The sequence below is a fragment of the Anopheles arabiensis genome, chromosome 3, assembly GCF_016920715.1.
Source record: "Anopheles arabiensis isolate DONGOLA chromosome 3, AaraD3, whole genome shotgun sequence".
Classification (NCBI taxonomy): domain Eukaryota; kingdom Metazoa; phylum Arthropoda; class Insecta; order Diptera; family Culicidae; genus Anopheles; species Anopheles arabiensis.
The window spans coordinates 74056742-74077318 of record NC_053518.1 but is presented as its reverse complement, the minus strand read 5'-3'; the positions used below and the strand labels follow the sequence as shown (position 1 = coordinate 74077318).

At 47.4% G+C, this 20577-nt stretch overlaps 2 protein-coding genes across 3 annotated transcripts in view; both read left to right on the top strand.

Annotated features, from left to right (window-relative positions):
• The first annotated feature begins 762 nt into the window (after positions 1-762).
• Positions 763-20577, top strand: part of LOC120899867 (neuromodulin) — an 82413-nt gene continuing 62598 nt past the window's right edge. Inside the window, exon 1 of the mRNA XM_040306154.1 lies at positions 763-976. Within this exon, the coding sequence (XP_040162088.1) occupies positions 865-976 (112 nt within the window). The 5' untranslated portion in view covers positions 763-864. The remainder of the gene's footprint in view (positions 977-20577) is intronic.
• LOC120899868 (ubiquitin-like protein 5) lies at positions 1830-6691 on the top strand. Of its 2 annotated transcripts, none has more exons than XM_040306156.1 (2): positions 1830-2272; positions 6035-6691. In XM_040306156.1, the coding sequence occupies exon 2, from the start codon at positions 6071-6073 to the stop codon at positions 6290-6292; it is 222 nt and encodes a 73-aa protein (XP_040162090.1). In that variant the 5' UTR covers positions 1830-2272; positions 6035-6070; the 3' UTR covers positions 6293-6691. The 2 variants fall into 2 exon arrangements, with proteins under 2 accessions (XP_040162090.1, XP_040162089.1); XM_040306155.1 differs by lacking the exon at positions 1830-2272 and adding an exon at positions 5851-5924.

Sequence of the window (20577 nt, the reverse complement as noted above, 5' to 3'; positions counted from 1 at the left end):
GGGCCGTGCTCCGATCGCACGCCCGTCAGTCGACCGTTGGTTCACACGTCATCCGGTACCGCGCGGGAACTACAACATGTGATTGCCTGCGACGCGGAATGTAACGTTCCGACACTGCGAAAGAAAACGGGTTTTGCGGTGGCCAGTGTGTTAATAGGAGCGACGGAGCGGCGTACTTTGTTAATCGGTTCCGCTTTTGTGGGGGGAGGGGGTGTGTGAATCGATAGTGGGAGGTTCAATTTGTGCACACGGGGGTAAGGTTTGATCATTCGCGTCCGGTGTGTCAAGCAACGCACTGTTACTGTTGTTTTGCTGGTGGATGATTCTTGCAACGGAGTGTGCAGATAGGAATCAACAGTTGCAGAAATAAAATATTAATATTCCAGTGCACACAGCACGTGTGTGTGTATACGTGTGTGGCCAATTCATCTCCAACAGCGTGCGGGACACGCTTGACGTGATCATCGTGAACCGCAAACCCGTTGTAAACGAGCGAGTGAGCGAGCGAGCGAGCGATACCAATCAATCGTTGTTTGATCGAAAACGGTCGGATTGGCCACGGGGAGCAGCACCGTCTCACGGTCGCGCCAACAACAACAGGTTGCAGCAATAGACGCGCTAAAGTCCAGCACTGTGTCCAGCGTGTGCGTGTGTCTATGAGGTACGCTCAAGAGTGCAATGAAGTGCGGCAAAGGTGGACGTAATTAGTGGGTTTATCCTCGCTCAGTGTTCAGTGTGAGCAAGAGAGACAAAGGAGTTAATTTTGAAGCACGCAAGGGAAGGAGGCGCACCGAAAGGCGTGGTGGAGGAAGATTGATTCGATGCTTCCATGTAGTCAGCTGGTTGCGTGCCGCGAACCATACAATGGGCTGCAACACTAGCCAGGAGATACCGAGCTACGGTGGTGGCGGTGGACAGAAGACGACCGACTCGGCGGCCGCCCTCGGCGAGCTGCTGGAGGGTGATGTTGAAGAGGGTAAGTTTAGGTGGTCTGCTTTGGGGTCTGTGAAATGGAGGCGCCTGGTTAATGATCTGAAGGAAGGGGAATGGATGCGCCTGGTCATTTGTAGAAAAGGGCGCACGTGTGATGAGCGGTGAATGTAAATGTACTTTGATCTTTGTTGTAAATTCGTTTAAAAAGGGTTTTTTATGAAGGTACAGGTTCGTAACGGAATTGAAATCGTTTCGGGTGTACTGACAGGGCATACATTTAACGAGTAATTGCCATTAAATGCCTTGACAACTATGCTACACTCTCTACAAATGGATAATAATGATAATGAAGGTGCAATTCTAACAAAAAAAATCTAAAAACAACCTTAAAGAAGCGCACAAAGCGTTTCAGTCAAAATATTCTCCCAAATTCTTTCACCACACTTTCACACACTCGAAACTGCTCGAATTCGAGCGCTTTTGACGCTTTCGAAAGCTCTCTCCCATACATTCGCTCTCGCAAACTTTCTCCCTCTCACTAAAAGCTACGTTACGCTCTTTCTCTTCCTGCATCTATTACATCACCTGTTCGCATTGTTGTTGCCAGTAGAGAGGCGCCTGTCAGCAGCCATTTGGGCCGAACGGCTGCACACAACAACAACAACAGCAACAAAAACGCGGCTGTTGCCAAGGTGTAGCAGCACTTCGTGTTTCGAGCAGTTCGCCACTTCGGGCTGCTCGAGCTGCAGCGCTCGGCCCGAACGCCCGAACGCTCGAATCGTGCCGCTGTTGTTGTTGCTGCTAGTGCTGCTGCTGTTGGCAGGACAGTGCGTACACGCTCCACCACCTGTGTGTGTGTGTCTGGCTGTGTGCATCCTCATCCGGTTCGGCTTTCAAGGCCCGTGCTCTCACTCTGAAGCGATACTCGGTGCCGTGCACACGTCTTGAACGCAGCAGCTACCTTACGAGCGAACGCGCGCCCATCTTCTTAACCTCTCGAGCCTCCTTGTGCGTTTGCCGTGTGTGTGCGTGTGTGTGTGGTTTTCGCGTTCTCCGCTCCACGGTCTGTCGCGCGCTTCAAGTGTCCGTGTTGCATAATAGTCAGCCCGGTCAGCAAACAGGGGGGGAAGGGCTCTCGAGCACGACCCCGTAACAGGCCGCGAGTGTTCGTTTCGTACACGGCCAACTGCCGTCAGCCGTTACCCGGTTGTGTGTTGCCGCGTTGCCTACTGCGATTGCCGTCTGCGGTTGAGTGAAGTGAACGCCGAACGCGCTCCAGCCACTTGTCCACCTGTCTGAGGACACAGCCACTAAGTGCCGAGCGCAGCAGCACAGTAAGGTAACGTTTTTTTTAAACCTCTTTTCCACCATATCTTTGTGGGTTATGAGTTAAAAAACGGCCAGAAATGGGGTTTTGGTTTTTTTGCGTGTAAATGTGTGTTACATCAAATCACCATTAAAATGCTCCGGCTTGCTTTGGTGGTAAATTATTAACGCAATTGTTTTCCGACCTCATGCCAGCTTCCTGTCCTGTTTGTGTGGGGAGCCTGCAAGGTGAACGGTGAACCCACATTTCAAAGCATTCCTCAGAACATGGCTAACCAAAACCCGACTAACGAACTTGCAAGGCGGAGGGCCTCCCCCTGTTATCATCAATCTAACTTTTCAAACCACTCTACTTTGAACTTTTTTCCTGTTTCCTGCCCTGCTGTATCGTTCTCAGATTCTCACCATTCCTCTAAACGAGTTCGGTTCATCTTATCCCTCCTTCCTACCCTCCCCTCCCTCTCTCTCACTCTCTAGGCGTACGTTGAATTATGTACACGCTTTTGCCGTTAGCAAATGAGAGCAGAGTACGGATTTGCTAATGCGTCTTCCCTTTGCCGCCGCCATTGCAAAAGAACGCGCAAGTTGTGCAAGGTGATTCTTGTGTGAGGCTTACAAGGTTCTCCCCCGCGGGCCTGTTTTCCTCTCGTAACCGTTCGATTTTACCAAAAACCAACTTGGGTTGGAGGGGGGGGGGGAGGACGGCATGAAGTTTTACGGTGCGGGGCTTATTGATTTTGAAGCTTCAATTTTTGATGCACCTCCCGCAGGTACGACGGCCGTTGCCTTTTCTTCGACCTGCTTTCGTGTAAGTTCCTGCCCGTTCCGATCCGTAGGGAGTGGGTCCTAACCGATGAAAAATGGATCGATTCGTACCGAACCGTAGGGGGTGATACAGGGTTTCCAGGGGTTCTCATAGTTGTCGGACGCTTCTTTGACTCTTTCCTATTGGAAATGAACTTCATGTGTTGGAAACTGGACTCTATGGCACGCTTTTTGGACAAGCTCCTTGGAGATTCCTATTGGATTTGTCTAGCAAGGGTGCTGTAGAGTCCAATTCACATTACAATAAGTTTCACGGAAGAAAGAATCAATAAAGTGTCCCACAGCGAGAACACCAAGTGAGAACTCCTGCAAAAACCCTGTACCTCCATCCATTTCTCTCCCCCAGCTTTGATTTGGTTAGCTACTTGCGCGCGCCCTGCTTCATTGCGTTCGCCACATTGTAACACAGAGAAACTGCGACGCGCAGCAGGAAGGACGATCTCTCGAGCCTTTGCGTCTACTCGTGCATCGGTGATTGCATAAGATGGGGGAGGTGAGGGGTCGTTCGTGGAAATAGGCAGTGAAAGGCGCTCCCGTTTGCCATTCTCGAGTGGTTCTACTTTATACTTCACTGGCTTGGTTCTGGCCCATCTTTCCACTGGTCCACCAAACACTATCTTACGAAGTGAATCATCACCGCCCGTCCGTGACCCGTCCCCTCTGGTCCTTTTCCTTTGCCGGGCTCGACAAAATAAAGACACTTCATTTCGGTTTCGGTTGTCTTTTATTCGAGAAGCCACTTAAGCGTGCCACACAGCACTGTGTGTGCCCACGAGAAATGCACACGAGTGTCACACTGCGGAGGGGGTACTGGTAGCGACACTGAGGGGACACAAAGGGAAACTAAACGATTCAGCACCATTTACATGATTTCGAAACATCATTACTCTTGACGGGGAAGAGGGAGGAGCAGTTTAGGGAGAACGGGGCGTACCCGGGTGTACTGAATTCCGTTTATTGATCGTACACTCGAAAAATGAAACCGAAGCGCTTCAACACTCAAAGGTCGTCCAAAGTAGCTACCTAGCTGGCTGGGCTTTCGGTTGCTTCGGTCTGTAACCGTCTTTCATCTACTTACCTTACTGAAGTGAAGCATTCTTTGCTCCTTTTTTAGAATGGTAGTTTATAAGCCCTCTTTTTGAATGCTTTTTAGTCTAAAAATTTATTTAGCGATGCTCCTTACTCGCGCTATCAAAGTTCAAGCTTGAAATTGGGCTTCCACTTGAAATGTCTAATTTAAAAACACTTCCCCTTGCTCGGCGAATAAAACTCTCCACTTTTCAACACTCTAATAACCCTTCTGAGTCGTTTTTTTTCTGGGGAGGGGTTGGGGAACATAAATCTCCTCTACACTACACTTGACCGTCCGACCGATGCGTCGTCTTCAGAAGGTACCAAATCGTCCGTTTCATGGCCCACTAAATGTGTCATTTGCATAGTGAGGCCGGGGCGCTTATGAATAAAATTATCGGCCACCACAGTACCGAGCTTCCTTACTGGCCACTGGGAAAGCCAAGGGGGATCCTTCCCCATGTGCGTCCTTCACTCGCAGATGGATTGTACCAATAACGAGCAACATCCATCGTATCAACCGAGCTGTTGTTGTTTTTTTTATTCTCCTTCTTCGTTAACCATTATCTCGAGCTTTATTTAGTTTGGTTGTCTTCTTTGGACTAGTTTTCCTTACATTTTCTTGCAGAAATGAGCAGATTATTCTATTCTATTTTCTTCTTTGGCCTAGTTTTCCCAACATTTTTTGCAGAAATGAGCATTTAATTCTATTTTTTCTTATTTGTATTGCGCTCTTCTTTCTCATTCTTTCATTTAAAAGTCTATTGCATTGTGTTATCTTTCTTCTAATCGGCCTTGCCGCTTCTGCATATAAATCCGCCCGCTGTTCTATCGCGAACCAAATTCAAATTGCTATGAATTATATTGTCACTAGCAGCTAATCCCGCAGCTCCTGAAATTGTTTGCGCGAGCGTTATTGCACAAATAACCCGTTTTCCCATCACAACCCATCCACCCCCCCCCCCCCCCCCCCGCTGCCAAAAGGGGTGGGGAGTGGCTGTTTGGTGAAGGTCGGAGCGCACGCTTTGTTTACGCGTCGGAAGCGTTCCGTTGCGCCGAGATCTGTTATCAAATTAACCACCCTCCCACCATCCCTAATGTGATGAAAATCCCATTCACTTATGAATAATTTTCCAACCATAAAACGCACACCAGTGCCAAACAGAACAGAGCCCCCTTGTGTGGTGCGTGGGGCAGGCGAGCTTACGGAAGTAGCGTGTCGGTCGGGTGGTACGGGTCGGTGCACGCTGAACGTTGTTTTAAACTTTCAGGAAGAAATGTAAATATCATGTGAAGCCTCGATTCGAGGCTCCGGGCACGCGGTGTGAACCCCCTTTGGAGGGGGAGCTTTCTGTGGAATTGGGGAAGCTTTCCTTAGGGGGTTGAGAGTTGGAAACATCCGTTTTAGGAGGAAAATTTGTTGATAAATAACAACAAAACAAGTTGCTTGTGGAGTTGTTTTACCTAGCTAAAATGATTGAAACACTACCTGGAGATATATTACAAGCTGACAGAAATATCGAAAAATAATGTCGAATATTTCAACCTCTTGTACAAACGTCCATTTTTACTACTTTCTTTTGCATTTAAAAAGAAAAGTAAAACAAAAGTGTAAATAAAATCACTTGCTAAAATTCCGTATTTTTATCAAACGTCAATCGTACGTGTCCGCATGGGTCCGCCTTCTGTGCGAACGTCAGTTTGACGTTTAGCGACCCGTCTCGCATGTTTGTTTACAGTCCGACAAGCTCGCTTGCCTGCTGCAGAAGGTTGTTGTCGCGTACAAAAACCGCGTTCTAAAGCTAAAGCCCGCGTCCGTGTGTGTTACTTTCTAACCTTTGCCCCCCGGTGCTCGTTTTTCTCTTATTCCCTTTGTCAGCCACGCGCCACAAACAAAAGAAAAGGGGCCACGGCGATGCTGGAAATCACGTGCAACGATCGGCTGGGCAAGAAGGTGCGCGTCAAGTGCAACCCGGACGATACGATTGGCGACTTGAAAAAGCTGATCGCGGCCCAAACCGGCACCCGGTACGACAAGATCGTGCTGAAAAAGTGGTACACTATTTACAAGGATAACATAAAGCTGGCGGACTACGAAATACACGACGGCATGAACATCGAGCTGTACTATCAGTGAGCTGTATCTCCGTCTATGGTTGGTCTCCGGGTCTAGTCGGGCGGCTCGGATTTGCCTGGTTGTTGTGAGCGTATCGATTTTTTCGGAGGGAGGCCAGATGCGAACCGACGGCTTCGTGAACCGCGAAGGCATTGCCGAAGCTGGTGCGCCGACGGAACCGAAGCAACGACGCCCTACCACAGGCACAAATGTACATCAACGGGAGGGAGGGAAGCGCGTAGGTCGGTGGGAGAGGGAAGAAACGGGGTAACAACGTTTAAGAAACGACTCAGAGAAGAGGCAAGAATTTAAGTATGTACGAGATACGAGATGATAACGTAAAGAAAGAAAAAAACTAAATAATTGAATGAAAAATGTAACTGTTGGAAAGGAAATAAAATTGTACTAAAAACAAACACAGTGCACGTTGTAGGAATAGTTTTACCTCATTTACGAAAGCGCCAGACGCTGCGAGAGCGCTCCGAGCCTGCCTGCCTTGGGTATCATTTCTCATGTCACATGTCTTGCGACGTCTTGTTATCGTAAAAGCCGTTAGCCGCAGCCGTACTTGCTTGTACCGCCAAATGGTGATGGTTGCTTGGTGTGAACTATCGTTTCCCTTTTCGCATGCAGACGCCATGATTTATCGGTTATGGTAATGGTTTGCAGCGTGTGTTTCTGTACGCTGTTGGGCGTTTGGATGTAACATATTCATGCGTCAATCTGTGTACCGGTACGGTGCAGGGGTTACAGCAGCACAAAACTCTGCCCCACCTTTCTGACATGGCCCCCTCCCGAGAGCTGGAAGAAGGGACAGTTTCTCCTGACACCCAAATCTGTTTTGTCAAAGGCTGCCAAGGGGGAAGGTTGCGAAATGGTAAATGACGGTTGGCCACCAGCACGTGACCGGGCTTTTGGAATTGTTTTACGCCAAAGCCGGTGGTTGTCAATGCAAATTTGAATTTCAATTCCGGCAATGGAGAGAAGTTGTTGTTGCTTGGCATTGCACAAGACTAGTGAGGTGTTCTCTGGAGCGCACCCAGGACACCGATCCGACTTCGGCTATTGTTATAATATACAGGCCTTTGCTTCGAAGGCCGATTCCGAACGACTCCGACTCTGAATGACTCCGAGCGACTCCGAATGACTCCGAGCGACTCTGGACGACTCCGAGCGACTCCGGACGACTCCGAACGATTCCGGACAACTCCGGACGACTCTGAACGATTCCTTACGACTCCGAAAGACTCCGAGCGACTCCGGACGACTTCTGACAACTTTGAACGACTACTTACGACGCCGTACGACTTCGAACGACTTCGGACGACTCCGACTCCGAATAACTGCGGGCAACTCCGGACGACTCCGGACGACTCCGAACGACTCCGGACGACTCCAACTCCGAATAACTCCGGGCAACTCCGGAAGACTCCGGATGACTCCGAACGACTCCGAACGTCTCCGGACGACTCCGAAGGAATCCGGACGACTCCGAACGACTCCGGACGACTCCGAAGGAATCCGGACGACTCCGAACGACTCCGGACGACTCCGGACGATTCCGGACGACTCCGGACAACTCTGAACGACTCCGAACAACTCTGAACGACTCCGAACAACTCTGAATGACTCTGGGCGACTTCAAACGACTCTGAACGACTCAGACTCTGAATGACACCGGGTGACTCCGGACGACTCCGAACGACTCCGGACGACTTGGGACGACTCCGACTCCGAATAACTATGGGCAACTCTGGACGATTTCGGACGACTCCGAACGACTTCGGACAACTCTGAACGACTCCGGATGACTATGGACGATTCCGAACGACTCCAGACGACTCCGGACAACTCTGAACGACTCCGAACAACTCTGAACGACTCCGAACGACTTCAAACGACTCCGGGCGACTCCGGACGATTCCGTACGACTCCGGACAACTCTGAACGACTCCGAACAACTCTGAACGACACCGGATGATTCCGAACGACTTTGGACGACTCCTAATAATACAGAGCGGACCTGCCTTTCGGAGTTGATTCCGAATTTATCGGCAGTCGGATCGAAGTCGACTCCGAATTTTTGCCAACTTTACCCATCACTATCACAAGACACCAACAATCCCACGCAGCAGAGCTAAGTAAAGCCAAACATGAAGAATTGCATCGAAGCAAGCATGTCAAAACTATCACTTTGTGTGTTGTCAGGGAGACAGCCATAAAGTAGGATGAACTAATTGGGTTTGTAAATTCAATTGCCGTGCAACAAAGATGTATGTGTGCTCTCTTTCTCTCTCTTTCTCTCTTCACTGGAAGTTATATTTTACTTACAGCCGCACAGCTTTACGTACGAACCGGAGCTTGGGGGGTAGTAAAAACAATCCTCCACTTGAAGGCTTTTGTTTGTGCTGCTAAAGCTTCAACCCGAACGCATCTGACTAATAGCCAATTATGCCGACTTTAATTTAGCATCTGCTATTTGTCCACCCTTTTTTTATTGTGACTCTCAAACTCGTTGTGTTCAGCTAAACAAAAACACAAAAAACAATCCACCATTGGTCGACCATGCTGGTTGGCCACGTGCCAGCGCTGCTAGCCACACCGTTCGCTGGACAAATTATTGCATACGCTCTTGGGCAGCCCAAAACAGTCCCAAGCGTGAGTGACACCCCGTTTCGATGGACCACCTCGACCGCAACCTCGGCATGCAACATACTGTTGCACACGGTTGGCGTCGAATGTGGGTCAAAGAACTGTGGCCACGTGTGGGGTGAGTTATGGAGCCCCGTAGGCTGGCAGGCTGCTGAATACAGAGGAAAGAAGAAAGAAAAAAAAGCCCAATGCTGTTAGACGGGCTCTTGCTGGATTTGCGGCAAGCCATGTGGTTTTGCATCCTTTTGTGTCCAATTAGCTTTCCGTTGTCTAGTCTCCTAGCCCCATTTGACCATGACTCCATTTATGGTCGTTCCCCATTGCACACTTCCTCTTCTGTGTGTGTGTGTGTGTGTGTGTGTGTGTGTGTGTGTGTGTGTGTGTATGTGTGTGTGTGTGTATGTGTGTTTTTTGAATTGTTGGATACGTCCATTTACAATCCTACTCCTACGTGCACGTGGGCTCCGGTGCTGGTCGCGAAAACTGATCCGCAACGTGGTCTCGTCGTCGTCGTAGTAGTAATCCTTTTTATTGAAATCGATAAATCAACGTGGCGACAGTGTGGCGAGGCATGAGTGGGGATGGATGGGGTGCAATTTTTTTCATTTCTTCTTCTTCCCGAATCGATTCCATCGTTCCCCCTTCACCTCCAATCCAATGATATTGGCAAAGGGCTTAACCATGTTTTGCCGAGCTTTCCAATATGTCTGCAGCGTCAATAGCGTCAAACGTACAAAATGGCCCTGAGATCCCGGGGGCAGCTGGATCCCTCCACTTCCAACGGTAGGGCGTGGAAGGGGCGTGGAACTAGAGTTGTATTGTGAACATTTTTCACATCCACATCCGGGGAGGCTCGACAAACATAATGGCAACCCGTAATTGCAATTTGTGGTGGTGGCTTTTCATGGTGCGGTGAGACACAGAGAGAAAGAGCTGTACTTGAGAGTGGTGGTGGAGGGGTCGTATGGAAGAAAGGATTTGTCCCCGCTCGTGGGAGCCTAGCGGAAGTGCTGTTTGAGAATGAGAACGAGTTTATACGTGGGGAGCACTGTCACTTTCCTTTGAGTTCCTCCCTGTCGGTTAGAATCGGTTAGAGGCTTTTCAAGCCACCACCTGGGTGTGTGTGTGTATGTGTGTGTAAGTGAAGGTGTCGATCGATAGAGCCTCCCAATACTAGTAACGGTTCCGGCTTATGTTCTCGAGTGGTATGGTACAAGAACTTTTGCCTTCTTTTTGTGTGTCTGTGTGGGTGAATAACACACTCTCCCACATACGGCCCACTGGCTTTAGTACTCACCGGTGTGCCATCTGCGCCAAGTGGTACGGGGATTGACTAAGCCCACGGAATCGTCCTCATCCTCGAAGCCGAAAGCCGAACCAGAAGTCGTACAAGTGATTGAGCGAATTTACACCGATGATTGACGACACCATCCGGAGTGACGGAGGGTGACTCAATCAACACACACACCCACCCACACAGTGACACGCTGATTAGTCGTTTCGGTAGTAAATCGATCGGTGACAGTTCGCTCTCGGCAGCTGGACATTTCAATCAGTCATGCTCGGTTGAGCAACGAAGAATTACAGCGTTAATGCCGGCCGAAGTTGACAGGAAGTTGTCTCCGGAGTTGGTTCTATTAATGCAGGCGAACGGAACGCTAGAGCATCTAGAGGGAGGGAGGGAGGTAACGCAAGGTGGGAGAGGCTTTATTTAATCTTGCTGTCTTCCGATCCTTGGCCTACATTTCCCACGCATTTGTCCACCGAGGTCGGAAGGTTCCCCGCTTCGAACCGGAAGGCTGTAATTAGATTGCGGTCAAGTGTTGCTTGTCGTCCTGCGTAGCGTAAGCTGATGCGCAAATGATACGCAATATCCTAAAGTGTTGATATGAAATGTTCTATAATTATTTTAAAAAAAACCTAAAAATAATGCTCATTTTTGTTTGCAAAGCTCATTTTAAAACCCAGAAAATTCATCCCATCACGCAAACAAGCTCTCTCCAAAATGTGATTCTAATCCCTTCCGGGCGCTATTTTACCCGCCCAAAAGCTCCAGTGCACACTTTGCCACCATCCTGCACGTACTACAAGCACCATTACGCTTTATGACACTATTTCGTTGTGCTGTGCTTTCCCAGCTGCAAAGATAACACAGCACCCGAACGATTGTAAATGGAACGATTCTAATTCTAAAACCGTCCCATAACAGTCCGCCTGGGAAACACGTCATAAAACGGGGGGGTGGCAGAGAGATGCTAAAAATACTTGCGCAAACTTTTCATTTTTACCGCAAACCTGTTTGTGCTGCCGAGAGCAACTGCCCGTTGCCACAGTAACCGCAATGAGGATGTTGCGTACTGGCAATGATACACCGGCGGGCGGAGCATTTTTGTCCCAATGAGGAAGAGCAAAAGCACCACGCGGGAAGGAAGGGCGGGTTTGAGCACTTTAGCCCAAGGATGTGTCAGAATGGACAGAACATGGGTGTGGTTTATTGAATTTATAATAAAGGGAGATAAAGGGAAATTTTGTATTTTTTTGCTTGCCCGTTCCCATCCTATTGGTTACCCATGGAACGCTCTGTCATAGCATTCACCGGGCAAGATGGAAGATAAAGTATTACAACAATGCCGTGCATGCTCCCTCAGTCACTCCCGTACCTCCAGCAACTTCGTTGATCACCATTGTCCAGTTTTAATTGAATCCTTGCCCGAGGATGAAGCACAAAGCCCGTGGGCCGTGGGCAAAAAAAAACCTCCGGAACTTGTTGAGCTTTCCTTTGTCGACTAAATAAACAATACGTAACGCACACAAAACACTTACTTCAATCAATAAAATTGATTTTACACCGGCCGACCCAGTTCGCAGCGTTGTAATCGGATTCGAAACAGCAAAACGAAGTGAGTCAAACGAACGGTGAGTGTACACGACCAGGAAAAAAAAGCTCACTATTTGTCGTTTCGTCACCATTTCAGTGGGGAGGGTGTGGTAATGGTGAGGTGTGCGTTCACCACCCAAAACCCATCATCAACGCCCGGAGTGCCCGGTTGAGCCGTCCTTTCTGGTCCGATCGCCCAAGGAGATTGTTTTAATTAAAATTAGATTCAAATTTTCATCGGTTCATCAGATCGGGTGTTTATTTTCAATCTACGTCGGAATGTCCGTTCGTCTTCCCTTTTTTTCCCCGAGAGCAGACGTTTTGTCACCGTGTCTCCCTTGGGTGCTCGGGGGTAAACTGGGAGCTTCCCAGTGCAAAATCAGACGACACGACATGGGGCTAAAAAAAAACAGCGATTCAAATGACTGTTGCTTCACATTTCCTTTTACTGTGAGAGAGGGAATGAGAGTTTCAATCGGGTGAAACTTTGCACCAGAACCACCATCACCCAAGTCGAGTACGACGACTACGAGTGGCCAAGAAACAACGGAGTCACGGAATTCAATTTGAATCTCAAGTGAAAATAAATGCATGAAAGACTCTGCCGGTTTCACATTTCGGCATTTCGGGTGGAAGATGGCAGTTGGCACACTCTCTTGCTCGTATTTGCAAGATCTCGAGCGCTCCCCAGCCGCAAAATCGGGTTTTCGCCGCGATTTTCGACCAAGCGAAAATAAAAATTATGCCATTTGTATGGGGCGAACACACACACACGAATTATGGTTGTTGATTATGGGTGGGAAGATTATGGTTATGACTTCTGTTTCACTCTCGCTCACAGGCGATGATGTTCCGTCGCTTTCTCACCAAGTTATTGGCGCAAATCTGTGGTTGTTGCTGCTCTTTCTCGCACGTGAGGCAGTTTTCTTTGTCCTTGTTTTTCCCGTGTGTGACATTGGCTGCGAATCCTCTTGATGCGTTAAAGGAAGTTACGTTAATATAAGGGTAAATTGTTAGATGCAATGGCTCTGGCACACCAAATGATGTACCAATTCGTGCACGTTTATGTGCCACATTGCACCTAAAGCGTTTTGTGACTAGCACAACCACAAACACAGTATTATGATGTTTGTAGATTTGGGACATATTTTGGTAAACTTTTTATGCGGCCGAGCAACAATTAAATGCCGCATGTTGTATACCCTTTAAACCAAACGGCAATCTGCTGCAATCTTTTCATCGTCACTCTGGTGCTCTCTTCGACCAGCGCCCCTACTCATTGAACGCATGCTGTAATGAGACCGGTTCCTACGAGACCGGACGAGATCGATTCTTATCCAGACCATTCCCCAGATAGCAAGAACCGACTATCCGATAGCGTGATTTTAGTAAGGTTAAGAAGTCGTTTCAGCCCTGTCTACAGCATTGTTCGTTACGTCAAAGAAGAAGTAGAAAATTTGTACGGGAGGTTATGAGCTTGCAATGCCGCATGCGGCCTCGGCACGAGGGGGATGGCGAAATAACCTGTACAACAAAGAGAGCAGGGAGATGGCAGGGAGCTGTGGGGTCTTATCGGCCACGGGCTGCAATCGACCAAGTGGTTCCATGGAGCGCTGGTATGTGGTCAGCGAGTGCGCTAGGTAGTTCGGCAGGCGCCAATCCGACCCGTGGGTGCAACGAGTTCGAGCCGACACAAATGAACTGGATCGTTTACGGATGGTTCCGACAGAGAAGGATTACGCTGGATCCTTTCCTCGGGGCCCGACGCGGCCGCTTAGTTTGGTTTGGCCTCTGGTTAATCCGCCCCTGCCCGCACCTCACTATTGTTTGCCTTAAGGCTTACGGCAAATACAGTTTACATTTGTTATTCTAAACTATGCTAGCATTATTGAACAGCAATACGAAAGAAAAGGAATGGGAAGGAAAGAAGGGGAAAGCGAGTAAATAAATGGGGAGCTAACAAGAGCGGAAGGAACCGGAGGACCAGGAAGGGTGATAGTCGAAGAGGTGAGATGAGAAGATGAAAGCGGGGATTGCGTGTAGTAGCGTTTACTGTTCCGAAGCGACGATGGGTTCTAAACAATGGGGGACGAGCGCGAAGCGAACTGGAGGGAGCATACAGGAACGGGGAGGACATACAGGAAGGAATCAACATGCATTTTTTGAAAATCGATGTTCTTCCTTCTGTATTGTCCAAATTGTACACATCAATCTTATGAGCTGCGGATCGTACAAAGCTTCTTCATATTTTTCTTATTTGACACAGCAACCATTGCTTTTCTGTCTCCCTCAGCCACTCCTTTCTTCTTCTTGGCGCAACGACCTACGCGGTTATGCCGGATAGTTAACCGTTGCTACGAGAGACGGTCCATACGAGGCTTGAACTCATGGCGAGCATGTTGCTAAGTCGTACGAGTTGACGTGACCTGTTACTAATTAGTTTACCCATAGCGAGACAGGCAGTCCTGGGCCACTAGGATCAAACGGGGCTTGAACGCAGGACGGTCATGTTGTTGTGTTGTGTTCGGGTAGTACGACAACGAGGGGCAGCTAAATCTAACCAAGCCATCCATAAAATGCGGGGACGCGTGGAGCAGCTTTGTGCGTGAAAGGATCGGCTGCATCACCGGCATTTGAGGCTCCCGGGGGCCGTTCGCCACAGCCAATCCCCGAGCGCAGCCGCAGCGCTATCGACTATGTATGCAACATAAACGCCACTTACGCATCCTGCGTCAATCGCCAGGACAGTGACGGGCTAGAACACAACTTTCTATGCCATCCTCCAGGCAGCGACATGGCCGCGCAGCACCATCCGCAACGATGATGCGTCTCCAAAAAAGGCGAGAGCAGGAGCAAGCCAGGCAACGCGAGCGATGCATGCGTCAGCCAAGCCGGGACGGGTCGCTCCTCGCTTACAGCATCGAGCGAGAGGCGGGGGAGACGTTTCTTTTTCTCTTCCGAACAGTAGACCCCGGTAATTAGGATTAAAAGAGTACACCATGGTGGGTAAATCCTAACCTTCAATCCGGTGGGAGGGAGAGAGGATGGGAGGGAGGGGTGGGAGAAGATTGGAGGGTTTGTACATTATTAAAGAAAAAAATAATGGATAGACAATAAGTGTTCAATGATATCCCTCATTTTAATATTTGACCTTCTTTTGACTTTAACTAAACATTGGTTGGCTTAACATGAGCGGACTAGTGCATTGAATGATCTTTTGTTTAAATTGTTTTTTTTTTTCACAAGTGCAACTAACTGCACTAACAAATAACATAAAACCAGTACGAAGCATGCATTCAATCGATCCGGAAAATAGCTCGAACGGTAAATCGATTCCACCCAAACGACAACTTGCGCGTTGATCAAATCCAGATTCGAACGACGGCGCTCTAGTCAACGCGCAATGCATCAGCAGCCAAAAAAAACGGGAAGGAAAAAAACAATAACCCCAAGTCAAGCGTGCTCACACAAGGTCAAGCATTTGCCAATAACTGCTGGGAAAACGAAGGAGGTGGGGAAGGACGTCACTGAAAACGCGTATGATCTGGTAGAACGGATAAAGAAGACAGCAGATAAGCGATATCACTCCCACCACCATCGTATGAACAGCTGGTGTGATCGCAACTACCGACCAGGAAGGAGTAAGGGGGAGGACAAGATTAATTTTTTTCTAGCCATCCATAATTTTTTTTTTGTGGCTGCTATTCGATACAACAACCCTGGGAAATCCGCCACAATTTTTGCCATAAAACCCGTCTAAAAAAGTTCGCTTGGTCGAGTAACCTCTTAAACCGGACGTCGTGTGGACGTCGGGTGGACGTCCACACGACGTCCACAGGGCTGGTGCCTGCCGGTTGGAAAGTTGTGGTTCCCAGTTCTGCCGGTACGATGCAATTCTTGCGGTTTTTTATGCACTGCAGGTGCCGTTTTAGCATATAAATGCACTTTCGATGCAAGGCATTGTGCGCTGTGAATGGTGACGATTTATAATTCATACAGCTTTACAAAATTAGTTTTTCTGTGTGTGTGTTTTTTTTTGTCTGCTGTATGGTGCATTGAAGAGTGCGTTTCTCGATTGTGTTTCTGTGAGCAGTAATAAATTTTCTGGCTCACTGGAGTGCGCAAAAGTGTTTTAATGCTTTTCGCACTTCAATTCCGACGTGAACGTGGGAAATTCTAAGAAGAGATTTATCGTATTTGCATATCAAACTTTAGTTAAAATAAGTAGAATATGCTGTGAGAGCAGTGCATGACTGTTTTAATAGCTATTCAAATGTTAAAAATGGACCACTTAATATATTTGCGCCTAGAGTTAGGCAAAATGCATTCGAAATAGTGTACTGCAAGAACTGCAATAATGGAAGGAAGCTTGGAGCACGAAGTGAAAGCTTTCACTTAAACGCTTTATTACTATTGTTTACTTATTGTTGTTGAGTCTTATTGTCAATAAGACTCATACCAGAGGGAAAACAGAATAACGTGGAAGTTTGAATTGAAATTGCAAACATGCATTAGTGTACAACGATATTACAATATATAGGGGAACCTGGGGCAAAATGGTTAGGTGGGGCGAAATGGTCACTCGCATTTTTGGCATATTTACACGTTTATAATGACTTAAAATGATTTTAAAATATCAAATACAATGTTCAAAGCTCACCATAAACGTTTCATAGCATAAGATTTCAAAATAAGTGAATAATTTAGCAAATAAAATGTTTGCTTTAAGCGATGTAAATTTCACCGTCTCGAAAATAAGCTTTCGTAAGAATTTAACATATAATTAGAGCAAAACAAGAATGTGTATCCAGGCACATGATATTTATCTATGATTTACGCGAAAAAGGTAACGATTTTAATCTAATGTTAATGTTTTTACTGTTAAATTTGTAAAATGATTCACTTGGGGCAAAATAGTCGTTCCAGCTTGGGGCAAAATGGTCTTTATGTTTTGACAGGAGCAACATGACGAGTCTGTGGTATAAGCTAAGGTCGTTACAATACACTAGCTTTACATAAATAAAACTGTACTGTATGCATATTATATCGACAAGAAATATTACTGACAACACGTGAATTATTGAAATATTCCAGCATTTTACTGAATTATTCAACAAAACACTTAAATACAAAACTTTAATTACAGTGGAGCGCCGTTTATCCGGGCTTCTCGGGACTTGACTTCGCCCGGATAAGCGAATAACACGGATAATGAGTCAAATGATATATTTTATTACCAATTCCTGGATATTTTTTGAAATTTTTTCTTATTTTGTGATAAAAATAACCCAGTTTTTACTAACTTCGTGTTTTTCAAAAGAGAATTTTTAAAATTTGCCAATGAATTATATTGTTTTTTGTTATGACAATGTGCTCTTATAACCGCTTTTTCAAATATCCTCCTCATAACCCAATTTCACTTTTGTATTGAACTGTCATTTCTCAACAACACGGATAAACGGAAAGCCGGATAAAAGGTACCTGGATAAAAGGTACCCGGATAAACGGCGCTCCACTGTATTACTCTCACAATTCTACCGCGATGCAAGAGCTTAAACCAAAGCCTAATGTCCATTGTTGTGGTCAATTTTGCCCCTTTGTTTTGTTGTGTTTTGACTTTTTGTGTAAGACCATTTTGCCCCAGTAGCAAGACCATTTTACCCCACACAATACATTTTCACGACTTTTGGCGTTGATTTTTAAAATACCTTTTAAACGTATATTTTTGTTGTTAATGCGTCATCTTATGATTGTTTTTCATGAATAAGACGTTGCAGGATCGATTGATGTCAAAATAACAGTGGAAAGTGTTTAACCAATAAGATACAGATCGAAACTCTTAACAGATCCATTTTGCCCCGCTTTCCGCTACAGATAGCTTATATCTTCTTCTTATATTTGGCGTAACGTCCTACGCGGACATGCCCGACCTATACCAGGCTTTCGAGACTTTATTCATTACCACGTAGCCGGATAGTCAATCCTTTGCTACGGGGGGACGGTCCATTCTGGGCTTGAACCCATGAACCCATGACGGGCATGTTATTGAGTCGTTTGAGTTGATCGGGATCGCCCCAAGATAGTTCAGATAATCTATCACTTAAATAGAAATGAGCCCAATGTATGCCTATAGTTCAACAGTGTAAGAACCAGTGTTCAGCACCAAAGTTAGTATGAGCTTGCATAAGAGAGAATAACCCAATAAAAGATAATTTTCTCTCTATTCATTTACGGGGTTTTCAAGTTACTCTGTACTGTAGAAACCAACTCAACAAGAAGCCCTAATTACTCCCCTAACTTGCTTATAATAATCCATTGAGGTCCTCTTGCACACACATACACAATTAATCAGAAAACACATAGCTAAGAAACATCCAGGAAAGACCCTCTTATCCCCGCCTACTACACGTCCCTCCGCTCTTTCGTTACATAACCTTTCCTGGACGCAAAAGAAAAACTAGAGCTAGTTACCACACAATAAAACACATACACACACGCGTCATTAATCTCCGTCCATTCATGCGGCACGAACATGCACCATTTTGCTACGCGTCGTTAGCTTAGTACACTTTAACTAAACATTCATTAGAATGGATGAAAAACTGAAGCCCAGTATGAAAAAGCAAAAAGTCCCCTATTTACCCTAAATACTACAGCAACATCATCGGCCACATACATCGGAAAACAAACTCATTACGCAACGGATAGAAAGAGAGAGATAGAGAGAGAGATAGAGAGCGAAAGAGGGAAGCAAAAAACGAGGCTAAGAACCCAAAGCTTACTCACCCTTACCCGAATGACCCGTTGAACTCCATTTCAGTGTGGGGGAATGTGTCCCGTATGTAATGTAGCGAAACGGACTGACATTGCCCGGTTTGGGCGCGTTCAACAACGCTATTGTCATCAGGTGTTCCCGGGTCGGGTCAGTAGCAGGGAAAAAAGGGCAAAGGACAAAACAGTCATTCCCTTTTTTTCTCTCCCCTCCCTCTTTCTCCTCCCTTGAAGGCTACCCATGACCATAAGACAAGGTTTGATCATGGCTGCAAAGCATTAGCAGTGCGGGAACCGGGCGTGTAAAAAGCAATACGCGAAAGCGGAGATTTCGATCAACCTTCCATTATGGCCGCACGGCCCCGAACAACGACATTAATCCGAGGTATTCCGCTGTTAGCTTTTCAGCCCGCGCGCCACTCGGTGCACATTAGTTGGAATGGATTTCTGTTCCGTGTTCTACCCGTCACACCGTTGCGCCAATGTCCTGCCGCTCTCCCGGCAGGAGCATTCAAGCGCGACGGGAAACGTACCGTGGATATCAGCCCCCCGCTGCCTGAGAGGTGCTGGAGGTGAATGTCAATTATTGGAGGGTAAGGTCCCATCCATTTCCATTCCCATTCGCCGCTGGAAGCTGAAAGCCGGCCACACAGCTGTTGTGCTGTTTGTTTGTGTGCCTTCATGTGGCCTCCCTTCCCAACAACCGGCCGGGATCGATCGAACTGGGAAAAACTCATTTCTCAATGCCCACAATGCCCGGTTGCCCGGGTTCGGGTTCCAGGATGCCAATTGGTCGCCCCTACACTTGGCAACCAAGGCCGCTCGCCTTCGCCTCACCGACTGTCGTAAATAATTAAACACCACAGGAACAGCACAGGAGAAAGCTCTTAATTAAAATGTATACAAGCCGTTCCATTTCTCCCCATTTGTTTCGTGCTCCGTGTTTGTGTGTCGTGTGCGAAAATGTCACCGACGGGGAAGGAAGTCGGCACCTCGAATCTTTGGCGTCCTTTTGTGTTGCCTGGATAGTGCCGCACTCACGGCAGAGGCCGGAACTAGGCCGGAAAAAACGGAGCCTACGTGTGGTGGAACGAAACACCTGTTCCACCTGATCATTATACATCTCCCTTAACACTCCCCCGACTCGGGTTCTGTTCTTGCGAATGTAATTAGTATTGATTGCGAATCATGAAATTGTTATCCAAGCGAAAGCGTTCCGTCCCACACACACAGATGGCAGAAGACGGGTTTGACGTCCCGCGCGGACGTGGAAGGGATACGTGATAATTGAGATAGATCCTTAGGCTCGTTAGCACAATCTTGCCCCCCATTTTGGACCGAGCTGGTAGCAACATACACAATGCAAAGGCTCTACAATCCCTTTGCAAAGGTACGAAGCACGACCAGCTGTTGCACATCGAGGATCGCGGGAATGCATTCCCATTCGTTTTCTGTCGCTCCCGTCAAACTCAGCGACTGTGTGGCAGCAAAACAAAGGCTGGCACAAACTGTGGTGTGCAATTGGTGCAAATTGGATTAAGAACACTTGAGGTTCGCAGCGACACAGAGCAGATGAACGGGGTAGAGAGGTCACCGAGAGTGTCAGAGCAAAAGGGGTTAAATGTTTTATATGCTAACCCATTATTTGCACGCTCCGATACTAAGCCGTGTGGCGTGGCAATGACTTCCCTCCCCCTGCTTTTTCCCCATGCAACAACATGCCCTGCCGGGTATGATGATGTATGATAACGATCGGCTTAAGCGCACACTTTCCGCTCTGGTGGTATTATAATTTAACCTGCCTTTTGCCGTGTGTCGCTTCTGACGTTCGTGGCGAGCTGGAGAAAGACCAAAGTGTGATGTAAAGTGGTACGGTGGCGGTACTATTTTGACTTCTTTTCGGTAATAAGGTGTAGCGTGTGTGAATGTGTTTGTGTGCTACCGAACCATAGGAAGGCGCCTGTTATCGATTGTGTAGCCCCCGGGGGTGGTGCTTCCAGATCAT

Excerpts from the sequence above, each read along its gene's own strand:
- LOC120899868 (XM_040306156.1), top strand. The coding sequence starts at position 6,071 with ATGCTGGAAATCACGTGCAACGATCGGCTGGGCAAGAAGGTGCGCGTC.